Source organism: Petromyzon marinus, chromosome 13, assembly GCF_048934315.1.
Source record: "Petromyzon marinus isolate PM22_M1 ecotype Great Lakes invasive population chromosome 13, UKy_Petmar_22M1.pri1.0, whole genome shotgun sequence".
Classification (NCBI taxonomy): Eukaryota; Metazoa; Chordata; class Hyperoartia; order Petromyzontiformes; family Petromyzontidae; genus Petromyzon; species Petromyzon marinus.
Window position 1 is genome coordinate 12,569,198 of NC_133679.1, and position 14,603 is coordinate 12,583,800.

The following is a 14,603-nucleotide window of genomic DNA, read 5'->3' on the forward strand; positions in this document are numbered from 1 at the left end:
AGAGGCCCTCATCCAGTAGTGGATCGTCAAAACAGCTGTTCATGTATGTATTCGGCGTAGACCCCAATTTATAAGCAGGTGTAATATCTTATTTTATTATTTAAAGCGGCACTTCTGTAGTTTTCAACCTCCAGAAGGGGACCCATTGTCATTAGATGGAGAATCACTTCTGTCCATGTAACTGCACCTTTACCCAGAAATGTGTTCAATCGTTATGATTCAGGGTCACGATTAAATTCAGGAATCGATTTTCTGGTTGGCTTTGTTTTAGATGCCTCCATTGTTTTGTTTCAGCATTTTTTGCTAATTAAACTGTTTCATTTTTATATCATTTGCATGACTAGTAAAACATTTTCATAGGCGGGTATTTGATGCGTGTATCGGGAGCATGAGAATTGATTTAAATTGATTAATCAATACATCATTCCATGCCTAGTCATGATTAAGCCCGATAATTAAAATGAAAAATAAAACTAAAAGCAATAGTGTGTGTTTTAGTTGCAACAAAATATATACATTTTGATTTAAAGCTTTCGTGACTGCAGTAATTCATATTCTCAGCTCTTTCGGTAAAGTCACGTTGAAGGGAAACAATAAAATAATAAAATATATAAAACAATAAAAAAATTCTCACGACGTTTCGACCATAACACAAACGGTCGTCATCAGGTGTGTCGGTTTGCATAAATATATTTTTTATTGTTTTATATATATTATTATTTTATTGTTTCCCTTCAACGTGACTTTACCGAAAGAGCTAAGAATAAAAAAAAATATATACAGTCAAGTCCATTCACTGAGAGTTCTGGATGGTGTTCAGAAGACTTCTCAAGTCACGAGTTAAGGATGTATGTAGCTTAACTGCCCCAGTCACCTCCCCGGTCAGGGATTCACTTGGTCTGTCAACAGCACAGCCTCGTAAAACCTCTCGAACCACTGTTTCAAAGAAAGGCGAAATCCAAAGAGCTCTCATGCTCTAGATGTGTATCTATGTTGTGTGACCCTGGGCTATCCAAGACAAGTTGTTAATAATAAAAAAGTCTATTGATCAGGTACACCCCCCAACTGGGCTATTAGCTCTTTTCACAGGCGACCTGGCCATACATGATGATAGCTTATCGAAGTGGCTTATCATCACATGTGGGAATTTATAATTTATAGCCTTGGTCAAGGCGCTATGTAAATTATAGTAAGATAAGATAGTTGCAGCCAAATAATATTAACTTATTTTTCTAAATGTGAAGGGCAAAACCGGAGGAACCCTAAGAAAAATCCATGTGACCACCACGGGGAGAGATAGAACATACGGACTCCAAATTTTCAACAACAGGCATCGCCAGGGTCTGGAATCAAACCCACGACCAGGCGAGGGAGATAACATCTCCTTGCCATTGCTGACCATGTCAGAATTAGGGTCAAGTACATCATTATAGCACTCTGGTGAAGTCACTACGACATCGTTTAGTGTAGTAGTATGAATATTTTTTCGGAGTTAAAGAAGGCTTTGGCTCTTGTTCGTGCCCCTCCCTTGCCACGTGGACCCCAGCCACAAGCCTGCAGTGGGAGACATTCGAGCAGTACTGCACCTGGCAGCTCTTCCTGGCCCACGGCATTCCAATAGAGACCGTTGTGCCCATCCTCCAGCACCTCAAGTACAAAGGTAGGTTTACACTACCAGAGTTAATCCCACCCTCCCAGGGCCACTGGGAAGCAATCTGATTCTGGTTTATGAACCGAGAATCACTGGGTCTGGAACCCCGTCGGAGCCTTAATTAACCAGGCCAGCACCAATTGGGCCACGAGGCCTGCTTTTAGTGGGCCGTTGTCGGCATCATGTCATGAAATGGAGACATTTTCATTCGTAACTTCGCAAACCAAGAGCTGTCCAGGATCACCCCTGCTTAGCCTTGACGAGATTAGGCACATTGCGGATGCTTCAGTCATTGGCATGTACAAAATATTGCTGACTTCTATAGACAATGAAAAATATATATTTTTGGAAATTGCAAAAAAAACGATATGTTACTCTTTATTTCCTCATCACTGAGTTTGTTTTGAGGATAAGCCCACGCCTGAGCCAACATTGGTGCCTTGCAGATCACCCAGAAGCGCTCTCCTGCCTGCTGCTGCAACTCCGAAGAGAAAAGTAAGTCTTGCGTGAAATTACTTTCTCAGCTTCCTGCAATCTACCCCTCGCGTGCGCGCACACTGCGAGGATGCACTTAAATCCTCATGCCGCTCATCCCATTGTCCAAGCACATATTGCCCGTTGTTTTGCAATGAAAACATTATTTTAAAATTTTAAAAGCTTTTCTTGTTGCTTGTGGCTTCTGGATACTGAGTGTGGCTATGTGATGTATGTATGTGGCCAGCCGTGCTCATCGGAGGTGCGAAGGACAACAATCTAGATTTAAAAATGCATTGCCCCAGTGGCTTCCTAATATCGGAAGAGCGTTCCAGACGGCCGCAGAAGCGCATCTGAAAGCGTGCGATACAGTGACCGTCTTTGTTCGATGGTTAGCCAAACGATGCATCAATTTTTTTACTTAAAGTTATCGTTACGCTAACGAGATATGTGTTCTGCACCTAAGATAAAATTTTGTACAATTTATGTAAATTATGTATTTATTTCACATTTAAGTTCATGGATGGGACAAATTTGTACACATCTGGAAATAATACAAATAAGATGGAGAAACAACGTGAACAAAATATTGATTCTTGAACTGCACTGCAACTCTCTGATCAGAACAATTTATCAAATCGCTGGAAGGAGACGACGTGATATTCCTACTTTTTGCCGTGGGAAACCCGCTCTCCGTTTTCTCCCAGGAGGACACATCTGTCAGATGCTTGAGTTTGACAGAATACGTCTCAAAAAGGAATTGGCCAAGAATTCCAATGCAAGGCCCTCACGATTATTGCTGACTCTTGAGAGCCTTTCTTGGAATAAAGGAGATGCAATTATTTTTTCCTTCAGTTGTGAAAGAAATTATTTTGGTCGGGTGAAGTGAAATGGACCTTTCAAATTTCAGATTCCCTCTACACTGCCGCACAGAGATGCACATGCAGTCCAGTGCTTTTGGCATGCTCCCTTACGGTTTCATGTGTGCATTACTCCGAATCTCTACCTACGTGCTTATGCATCTTTTATTTTCTGCCACCACATTGCTGTGTATATTTGATTATATATGCTGCACTGCAAGATACACAGATGCTACCTGCAGCACAACTGGGAAGGCAGGCATGCTTTATGAGGGCGCCAGAGGTGGCAGGGAAATGTTATCTCCTTCGCCTGGTATGCAGGTGGTTGTAGGTTCGATCCTGACCCTGACGATTCCTGTTGTATTTTTGGAAATTTGCATGTTTTCTCTCCCTGTATTCCTCCGGTTTTGCCCTCCACATTTAGAAACTTGTGTTTAGATTATGTGGTTATTTTAAATTCCCACGTGTGATAAGCTGCTTGGATGAGCTACCATGTGTGGCCAGGACGCCTCTGAGAAAAATGTAATAGCTCTGTGGGCTTTACAGAGTGAAAAGAATGTGAAAGATTACCGAACCCAAACAACAAATAGCTTTTTTTTCTTGTGGAGGCACGCCTACGCTGTGTGTCTGAGGCTATGGAACGTCAGTTTGAAGGTTCATTAAAGATTAAAAATGACTTTAAAGTTGTGGTTAAGCATGTCATGCTGAAGTCACACACACACAGGAGTTTTATTATGCACAAAGGCAAATATAATTATTTGTGCGACTGTGGCTACAAACACCGAACCATGGAGCATATGAACTCACACTGCCCCAGATTAAAATTTGAAGGCAGTAAATTTGCAATTCACCAACTCTCAGATAAAGCAATTGAATGGCTAAATCACTTAGAACTGAATCTCTTCAATGCCCATTTAAAAAAATCGTCATGCCATTGTAAGCAGTCACCATGAGGGAGCGCAGGTGTAGAAGTTCACGCGCTGCACTATGAGCGTAGTGACCAGAGTTCGAATCCCAGAAATGGCTGACATTGGTGGTGGCTGATATCCAAAATCCATCCTGGGCCCCTCCCTTCGCAAAACCCACAGTGTGAGAAGTCCGGTCAAATAACTGCTGTGACTGACACAGCATGAGGACACTTTCATCCAGCAGTAGATTGAAAAATTACTTATATTATTTATAAATGTAGTGTTATTATTTGGTTCTTTCGGTAAAGCCACGTAGATAGAAAAAATATCACGACGTTTCGATCGCAACACAAGCAATTGTCATCTCCAATCTACGTGGCTTTACCGAAAGAACCAAAGAATATGAATTCCTGCAGCCACCGAAGCTTTAAGTCGATATTATTATTGTTATAGTACTTGGGTGACACTTTGGCTCCTGAATGTATCAGAACATGCAGAATAATTACTTGTCTACAAAATTAGAGCCTTGATTTGAAGTTTTCGTGACTGTAATGATCCATACTCTTTGGTTCTTTCGGTAAAGTCACGTAGGTAGAAATAAAAAATGAACGTAATCAAATCACGACGCTTCGGAGGCAACACACAGTAATGTTGCTGTGCTAGCTACACCTGATGACGGAAGCTTGTGTTGCCTCCGAAACGTCGTCATTTGATCAACTTTATTTTTTATTTCTACCTACGTGACTTTACCGAAAGAACCAAAGAGTATAAAAGGAGAGCCATCAACTTTCTTGCTTGCATCTTCCTTGAAACTACTTGAGACCCTTTTGAAACTACTCAGAGACCCTTTTGAAACTACTTGAGACCCTTTTGAAACTTCTTGACATATGATTGGAACTCAATTAAATTCCAGATCCCAATGAGGCAAGAAGTATTTTAGCAAAGCAGACCTGGAATTGTAAGGGACACCAGACAACGTGGGTACTGCAAGATCCAACCATGCCTGTCCAGTGCTCGCCCAGCTCCATTGGCTTCCGGTTGCCGAATGAATACATTATAAGGTCACGCTCATTACACACAAAGTGCTTTCCACAAATGAACCACAGTACCTTGCTGATCTCATCAAGGAGCATAAACCATCACGTGAACTCCGGTCATCCTCGCGTCGGCTTTTGGCAAGCCATCGAACAAAGACGGTCACTGCATCACGTGCTTTTAGATGCGCTTCTGCGGCCGTCTGGAACCCTCTTCCAATATTAGGAAGCCACTTGAGCAATGCACTTTTTAATCTAGATTGAAAACTCTTTTCTTTCATACTGCTTTTTGTGTTTAGATTGTTGTCCTTCCCTCGCACCTCAGATTAACACGATTTGCTATGTACACTGCGAAAGAAGCTCAACATACATACATGGTTGGCAATAAAACCCACGGGAGCATCATTCTATCTACATTCCCCATTGTGCCGACCCTTCTTGCCCTCGCTCTCTCCGATGGCGCAGGCCGATGGAGGAGATGGTGAAGCTGGTGTTGAGCCGCCCGTGCCACCGGGAGGACCACTTCACCACGAGCATCCTGCGCCACTGGGCCGTCAAACATGAGGAGATCCTCGCGGAGCATGTCAAGTCGCTGCTCATCAAGAACAACACTCCGCCACGCAAACGGCAGAGGTGAGACCACCTCGATCAACAATCCGCGCCTTTTGTGCCAGGCATGCCCTTTTGGCTTTTGCACTTGCCGGCATGGTGAATTCGAGATGGTCAGCCTGGAAAGAAAGTTCCAAGCAGCCCCAAAAAAAACCCAACTAATATTGAAAAAAAGTATGAGACCCGAGCACAAACATATACGTTTAAAGCTTCTAGGCACAACGGAGCTGATCCCAGAAACTCAAACTGTGCGCGCTCAATAGCTGTGACACGGCGAGTAAGAGTCACATGGTCAACCAAATAATTTAAACGAGGGGCAGCATTTTATTCCCCTGAGGTTAGGCTCCTGTTCTGCAGGTCGCCGTTCTCGCACCAGAGTGAGGTGTACGTGGAGGGCTACGCTCGCTTGTGGAGGTGTAATGATTCAAGCCCTGACCGTACCCCAGCAAATTAAATTAATTGTCTCAATTCCAAAATCAAAAAGTCTAACAAACATGATTCAACACAACTGGCAAGAGTAAAAACGACGATCGATCCATCGATGCACCGTTACATCTCGACTCAGTTTTGTTGTTGTTTTGTTGTTGATGTAATGCTGCTGCTGTTGTTGTTGACGCCGTATTCTTCTATCGTGCTGCGATGTGATAGTTTGCGCAGCTCGAGCAGCAAGCTGACGCAGCTGACTGTGGAACAGATGCTCGAACACCTCGACAACTTGCGACTCGTCTGCAGCCCCCGGCAAACCTGTGAGCCTCCCAGAGCTGTGTAGTCATGATGATAATAAGAAAATCAAAGCCCATTATTTACCCAAACAAAGGCTCACTCAATCTAAAGGCTCTTTTCACAAGGGCCCTTTATTGAGATGTTTGACTATTAATGAGTGTATGTGGGGCACGTTGGAGGAAAGCAAGGTGCCTCGATAAAGCCCATGGTTTTAAGGGTGTTACATGCGGAGCTTTGCACAGATAGATTCCAAGCTCCATCGCTGTTTTGCGATCTGGCCACCATAGCAGCGCAGACCTGCAAGACATGGTATTCCCAGGCAGTCTCCGATCCAAGTACTAACCCAGCTCTAACTCTGCTTTGCTCAAAGATTTCATGAGATTGGGTATGTTCAGGCTGATTTGTTAGGATGCATACAGAATTAAGTATGTATGTTGATCTTTCGCACCGTACGTGGCTATTTGTGCTAATCGGAGGTGTGGGAGAAGGACAACAGACTAAACACAAAAGCAGTTCTAAAGAAATGAGTTTTCAATCTAGATTTAAATGTGCATAGCTCTTGTGCCTTCCTAATTTCAGAAGGAAGAACATTCCAGACAGGCACAGCGGCGCATCTGAAAGCGTGCAATGTGTCTCTGTTCGATGGCTTGCCAAAAGCAGCTGTGAGGATGACCGGAGTTTGTGTTATGGTTTATGCTCCTTGAGATTAGCAAGGGATTGTGGTTCATTTGTGGCAAGCACTTTGTGTGGAATGAGTGCCTTGCAGCACGTTCAGACGAATGTCACCGAGTCACACAAAGTCAAAGATCACACTGTAGGATGATAGGTGATGCGTGTTTATTTGGTTATATACGTTCAACTGGAATCTACAAAGCAATCATTGCTCCCGACTGTGAAAAATTGGCAGGACCCTCTTCACACAAAGAATATTCATTAGATTCTGTGAAGCTTTCCTGTGTAAACAAACATAGTAATCATCGTCGGTAATGTATCATTGAATTCTAAGGCGTTCACGGTTAAAGCAGCACCTTCATCGTGACCAAACATGGGGTGGCCGTGATGGAGCTTTTACAAAAATCAATCAAACACGGGTATCTTGTACATCATCATATTTAGCTTATGGCTGAGTGAAAATCTTAATTCTAAAAATGTTTGCTCAAGAGGTGTATAAATGAATACATTAAAAAATATATCTATATGGTGATCATTTCCAAATGTTAGACCGGTAAATCCATTGCCGGTGCTGTTAAACTGGCGTTTCATAATTTTCCATTCGGTTCAATCCACGCCTGTGATAAGTTGTACTTGATGATATGTTCGTAATGTGTCGGCTGCATGTAGAAGCAAGTGTGCGAGTCCACATGAGACCCAAAGTCTCTTTTGCATGGGGAGACCTGGGACCGAATCTCCCCAGCAGAGCGCCGGCGACGTGAGAAGCCTCATTTTGGCTGCTCACATTCCCTTTGTCCCCTGGATGCCAGAAAGCATCCACAAAACCTCGTCCCCCCGAGTCTGTGAGCCGTTTAGAGCTTAGCCAGTCGGTGTTATTAATTTATTTATTCCCCTCACACTCCCTACCCCCCCCCACCCTGTGCCGCTCAGTTTTCGCACAGACGCCGATTCTGCAAGCCTTGCAGCACGTTCAGGCAAGCTGCGACGAAGGGCAGAAATCAAGGTGAAACGCAACACCGGCGCGTTTGCTCCACTGTGATTTGTGCCGTACAGTACAATGATGTTTGGACTTGTTTAGGGTCTTAAATGCGACCACCTGTCAACATGCATGAGCAGTGCAGGTGAACATGCAAGGAGGGCTAAGTGAGGGTTGGCAGAGGGTTGGGTGTGATGAGAGAAGCAGCTCTTCAGATGCAGAGGAGGAGGAAGAGAAGAGGATGGTTTTGAGCCTGGATTGAGAGGGAGGAGAGTCGGTGGTGAAGACGATCAGGGGGAGGGAGTTCCAGACATTAGGGACAACATAGGAGAACAAGAGACCGACCGTTATTTATGCAATAATGAGTGTGCTGACAGAGAGTTGTATTACAGAGGCTGACAACATCTATGTTCACTGAAATTCATATTCCATTGATCTTGAGGTTCATTGTGCAAATGTACATCGTTCAATTAAGTAATCGTTCATGTTAAAGTTATCCATCGGTTAGTCCAAGCAACTAGTTAATACAAGTGTTGCGGCGTAAATGACGACTCCGAGGCAGGTTCCTGTTAGGGGCTCACGCCACGTTTATTGGGGGCTTACGCCAAAGTGTGTTTAGGGGCTTACACCTACCCACCCCCCTAGCGATAACTCCTCAGGGGACAGGGGTACCCAGATTCCCTACAACCCCATCCTCGGCCCGTCGGGCGGAGTGGCCTCCCCTAGCCTCGGGTGAGGATCAGCTCCCCTGAGTCCCCACTCCTACCCCTGACGACCCCTGTTACATCCCCGGGTCCCCCTTTAAATACCCCCCTGGGGCATGACGTCACCGTCCCCCCAGGGTCCGCCTGACGTCACGTTCTGCGACGCCATTCTCCGAGGGCGAGCGTGACATGACGTCACCCACTACTTCCCTACACAAGTACAGATTCATCACACAATGTGGAACCGATGTGTTGTCGATATAATCAGGAAGAGGAGGTTGCGATGGTTCTGACACGTGTGCAGAATGGAGGAGAGGGGCCGGGTGACAGAGATGGGTATTAGTGGTGCCCAGAGAGTAGTAAGAAAGGAGAAGCCCAATGAGGGAGCCTTGAAGGTCAGGTGGCAGGAAATGGTAGCAAGGTCTGGTGACATTGGCCACGATGACCTTTTGACCTTGACCGTGAATATTAATGTTATGTTTATTTGCTCTGGACTTTGGGACTGCGGGCGGGATGTTCGCGTCAGGTTCAGCGATCTGTTCGCGCTTGCCGAGGACTTTGAGGATTCGTCAAAACCCACGAGAAATCGACGGAAGGGGGCGGCCGCCACAAGCCCCCGCAGCAAGAAGGCTCCGCCCCCCGCCAGCAATGAGGAGGAGTCGTCTGGCAGCAGCCAATCGGTGAGCGGCAGCTCCTGCAATTGACCAAAGGTTCTTTTACCTTGCACGAGGGCCCACTGTTTTCCCAGCGGATCACTTGACTTTTACCGTCGGTCGTTGCGGTTGCTATCGTTGACATTCGTGGGTGTTATATTCATTGTACATTAAACACGTAGGCTTTCGCGACCAATATTATCCATAAGAGGTTTTTTTTTTAGGGTTAGATCGCATAAATATAAATGTGTTGTTAAACCCACTACCACCCGACACAGGATTTCTCCGCAAATGTGGCTGTCGCCTTATGATGCTAGTTGTAATTACTGGAGAAACGCCATGCTCGAATTGTAAATGTTGCGTGTTTCCTCTCCAACACACCGATGTGCTGTACTCGTAACGAATTGGCATGTTTCGTTTAGGTGACAAACCTTACTAATTGTCTGTGTCGGGTGGTGGCGGTTTTAACGATACATTTATTTTTACGCGATGTAATCCTAAAGAACACATTCCTGCGGAGGGAGCTGGTAGGAACTTTGGGTTGCTCGGTCAATGGCCAGGGTCAACGGCGGCGTGGTGTATTCCGCAAATATGCCCGACTGTGAGGGCGGACATACAGGGTGACCAGCCCCTCCCCACCCAGCCCCTCCCCACCCTCCCCACCCAGCCCTTCCCCACCCTCCCCACCCTCCCCTCCCCACCCAGCCCCTCCCTCCCCACCCAGCCCCTCCCTCCCCATCCAGCCCCTCCCCACCCTCCCCTCTCCACCCAGCCCCATCCCTCCCATTTTTGGATGCACGACGGACGGACACAATAATCGCCTGTGGGCTGGTGGTGTAACCAGGAGGTTCCTATCAGTAAAAACTTCTATTATGGATTCATTGTGCCTTGTGTGAGTCCACTGCTGGATGAGGGCTTCCTCATGTTTTATGCGTTTTGTGGAGGTTAAATCTTGACTTAAAGCTTTCGTGACTGCAGGAATTAATATTCTTAGGGTCTTTCGGTAAAGTCACGTAGATAGAAAAATAATCAAATTATCACGATGTTTCGATCGCAACACAAGCAATCGTCATCAGGTGAAAAAAAATACCTGATGACGATTGCTTGTGTTGCAATCAAAACGTCATGATAATTGTATTATTTTTCTATCTACGTGGCTTTACCGAAAGACCCAAAGAATTTGTGGAGGTTATTTCACCATACTTCATGATCAGAGTGAGGATGGATTGTTGCAATGCAGAACCTTGAGAGGTGACAGCGGCTCAGGGAGGTCTTCATCCAGCAGTAGATAGGTCTTGACTGATGATGTTAAAGGGACAAGTGCTAAATGAGTGCCCTCCCGTTAAGCTCATATGGCACGACCTAACCCAAAAGAAATCAATTATGAATCATAATATTGACCGTAAAAACCTGCGTGTAAAATTTAAGTGTAATAGTTTACGTCATTGCTTTTAAATCATTGTTTGTGGCTTTCACTTGCAGGAGGAGGAAGACACAAAACCCAAAACTCACAAGAGGAAAAGGAAACCTTCAGCCATGGGATCGGACAGTGACTGAGCCATGTCGCGGGCCTTGTGTTGAAACGTGCTCCTACCGCACGACAGATCCAAACACTTTGCAGTACGGTGATGAGAAGAGATTGACAGTTTCACTCCCACACAGCGTAGCGAGTCACCGGATTCTTTCTGCTCACGCCCCAGATGCAAAGGGCTTCGGACGGCAGCTGCGGCCCTGTCCTATGTCTTAGTACTCAAACGTAGAATGGAAGCGGTTGAAGAGAGAGAAAAAACCCCAATTATGGAAGTCGGCTTGAATTTGTGCTTATCTTTTTTAAACGATCACATTTTGGTCAGTTTTGAATTGCATTTCAACAAACGCTCAACTAACCGGCTGCGTTCGTCATCATGACACGGCAAATTTCAGTAAATCAAGATTGTTTTGTAACTTGGATGTTTTTCTTACCATCTATATTCTTTGAACGCTCCACGGTTGGGTGGAAGCCTGTCTCAGATTCACAACATTTTGCCCCAATCCTTCTAAAAGCAGAGGCCTCGACTTAGGTTGAAAAATCCATCCCTCGGCCCGGAACCAGCGCTGCTTGTGAATGAGTCGTGGAATGCTTCTCCAAACAATACCGTGGATGCATGATACTCAGCCCTGGATTCCAACGCCAATAAAAAGTCGACGGATAATGCAGTGAAGGCACAGGTTCACGGCAAGCTCCAAGAATCCATTTGAAAACTCGCTCCTGGCAAAATACGGCAGCAATAAATAATTACCTCACGAGGCGAGCGGCAAAGGTGGCCTCAGTGAAGATGCTGTTGAACACGTTTAAACACGTTACTTCCCCCTATGGCACTTGTCCTTTTATCGCTACCCTTTCAGATGGGCCGCGCACTAATGATCAAAATGATGACATTCCAAAGTGCCGCGTGCAACTCTTTCAGGGATTTTTAACATTCTTACTTGTCTTCTATATAAAAAAAAATCAATCGATAGATCAGCGTCACTCTTTTTGACGGCAGAACGGTGGGTGTTGATAATTTAAATATCTGTGCTATATATGGATACAGACAAACGAAATGTCACTCGAAATGTGGACAACATTTAAGTAGTGGAAATTGTTCTGTGAAAAAAGTCACAATTCCAGACTCGATTATAAACGTGTAGCCTTGAATGCAAAATAAACGAGACAGTTCACATGTTGTTTTATTTTAATTGATGCATCTAAAAGTGGTAGCGTGAAAGGCACACGTGTATATAAAAATCGTATTTTAACTTGGTGCGCTGCTGATGACAAAAGTAAAAATACAGATGTGTATACAACAATCATGACTACTTTTAGCCAACTCAGTTCTGTTTTCTAAAGTGGTCAGTGTTGACAACAGGGTTTTAAGGTAAATGTCACATTAACATTCTGCAGAATAGCGTCCGTTATTGTAAAGCATGCAAATTTGTACAAATCTGAAGTAACTTTGAATCAAATATTTGGGAAAAGTTCTGAGCAGCTTCTTGTTAAGACGTTTAAATCGAGTGCCACTGTAAGGGAACATTTAGTAATTTCTTTAAAAAGTTTTTGTTTTGATTTAAAGCTTTCATGACTGCAGGGATTCATATTCTTGGTTCTTTCGGTGAAGTCACCTAGAAAGGAAACAATAAAATAATAAAAAAAAAGTTCTCACGACGTTTCGACTGCAACACAAGCAATCATCAGGTGTGAAAACCACAGCAAGAAAATTTGAAAAAAGTGGTGGTTATTTTTAACGTTAGCACCACGGAGAGCGATTTAACAGTTCAGATGGATGAGTCCATCTATGACATTGACTTCTCCAAGACAGATTCTTTGCAAGCCATCTGGCTACCATGAGAGATTCGTTCATGAGGCTATCCACATATACAAACACAGAGACAATTTCAACCGAGAAGATGGATTTTGGCTTAGCAATCATTGGAAGGATTTGATAAACCATTTCGGGTCTTAATTGATTGTTCACGCTTACTGTGGCTTTCAGACCACATCCATTATTTTCGTTTCCCCCCTCTTTGCCGAACATAGATGGACTCGTCCATCTGAACAAACTGTCAAATCGCTCTCCGTGGTGCTAACGTTAAAAAAACCGCCACTTTTTTCAAATTTTATTGCTGTGGTTTTCACACCTGATGATGATTGCTTGTGTTGCAGTCGAAACGGCGTGAGAATTTTATCGTTTTATATTTTTATTTTATTGTTTCCCTTCTACGTGACTTTACCGAAAGAACCAAGAATAAGTTTTTGTTCATTTTGGAAGTTCTAATATTTAAATGAAGGTTCTGAGAAGCCCATTCCCTCATGGCCACCAGACGGCAGTTAAGACGCCACACAGCCCCGGAAAGCGCACCACGCGCAGTGCTTTGGGCACTGGTTACAGACCGTGAATCAACCGCTGTTACCCTCATACGTTCACCCAACCACACACGCAGCTCACATTACCGCATTAAACACTTAGGGCCGCCACTGCAGAATGTTGACGAAATGGCGAAAAACATTGCATTTGCGATTTTTTTTACCTCGTTGATAATCTAGATGTTGACATTCTTTGGTCAAAATTGTACAAAAATTCGGCGAAGTGCATTTAGCGCTTAACCTCGCTTTTCGGCGGTTGTGCAAACCACATGCAGAATGGTAAAAGTGACGAAGATAAAATGCATCAGGAAGGAGGTGTGGTTTGGCAAATAATGTGTTCTCGTAATGAAGCACACTGCTCGTCCACGTGACTCACGCACTGGTCAGGAGATTTGGTGCAGTGATGGGAGTCGGGCTGCTATCACCCAACCAGTGGGTGTTCATCAAAGAGCCGATTCCGTTGCCGCTGGAGATGCACGCTGTAATTGCCCTTGGCTGTACCATGACAGCATTAATTGGTTCGGTCGGAATCCACCATTTAAGCGACGTATTGCTCCCATTGGCCACTACTTGAGACAACAGCACTGATTTCGGCACCTTTTTCAACGCCACAGCTGCGCAACACAGAAAGGCCACCATATACGCAGTGACTCATCCCATTGTAACACGCTCTTTGTTTCCCCGAGCTAAACTCGCAGTGGTGGGGAAAACGCCTTTAAACTACTTCGATAGCGATATGGCGATGAATAAACATCTTTCAGTCACTGAACATCCATCCATCAAATTGAAGCTGTCTAGTGAGCACAAGCAACAAACCAACTGGTCCATGGTACGTAGTTGTCCCGCCTCCAGGTCAGGTTACGCCCTCTCAAAAGGAAAAAACCCGCGGCGGATGTTTTGCTGCTGCTAATTGTTGGTGTATCGCTACGTTTGGTTTCTCGAGCTGTTAAGCGCGACGGTTGAACATCTTTCAGCGAGGTAGCGTGGCGACTTGTCAAAATGTAAAAATAGGACTGAAGGCAGCAGGAGACTGAAGTACTGTAGCCCGCGACCTTTTGCCGTCAACCTGAACGGTCGGTGCCTTCAGAGGCCTTTGTAAAGCAGGTGTGTTTCGGAATCTGCAGTCGCACAGGTGTATTATAGTTTTTATTATTATTGTATGGAAGTTGGTGCACGGCAGGTGATGGGGGTCGGTGGGAGCGGGTGGGGGGGGGGGCTACCAGGTATGCTGTAAATTGCTGACGTAGGCTTTAAAAAAAAGGAAAATGTATATTTTACACAACCAGATAATGAAAAGTTTAAAAAGGTGGCTTGCAAACATTTCTGGATGTGTCTTTTTCCGTACTGTGCACATGTTACATGTTATGTACATGTTAGAATACATTGAAAGCCACATTTGTAACATAACGAGAAAACAATACAACGTTGTCAATACCCGCTTGTGTTATGGTGATTT

General features: G+C 44.6%; 1 protein-coding gene across 7 annotated transcripts in view; it reads left to right on the plus strand.

The window, feature by feature from the left end:
* Positions 1 to 14,581, plus strand: part of INTS3 (integrator complex subunit 3) — a 44,753-nt gene extending 30,172 nt beyond the window's left edge. For 4 of the 7 annotated variants that reach the window (XM_076066879.1, XM_076066878.1, XM_076066880.1 and 1 more), the window contains exons 24-30: positions 1,547 to 1,660; positions 2,098 to 2,146; positions 5,393 to 5,560; positions 6,185 to 6,282; positions 7,862 to 7,933; positions 9,119 to 9,291; positions 10,747 to 14,581. In XM_076066879.1, coding sequence (XP_075922994.1) covers positions 1,547 to 1,660; positions 2,098 to 2,146; positions 5,393 to 5,560; positions 6,185 to 6,282; positions 7,862 to 7,933; positions 9,119 to 9,291; positions 10,747 to 10,821 — 749 coding nt within the window. In that variant the 3' untranslated portion in view covers positions 10,822 to 14,581. Of the gene's footprint in view, positions 1 to 1,546; positions 1,661 to 2,097; positions 2,147 to 5,392; positions 5,561 to 6,184; positions 6,283 to 7,861; positions 7,935 to 9,118; positions 9,292 to 10,746 lie in introns of all 7 variants that reach the window. The other 3 variants (XM_032953584.2, XM_032953581.2, XM_032953587.2) reach the window with 1 other exon arrangement.
* Positions 14,582 to 14,603: the final 22 nt, after the last annotated feature.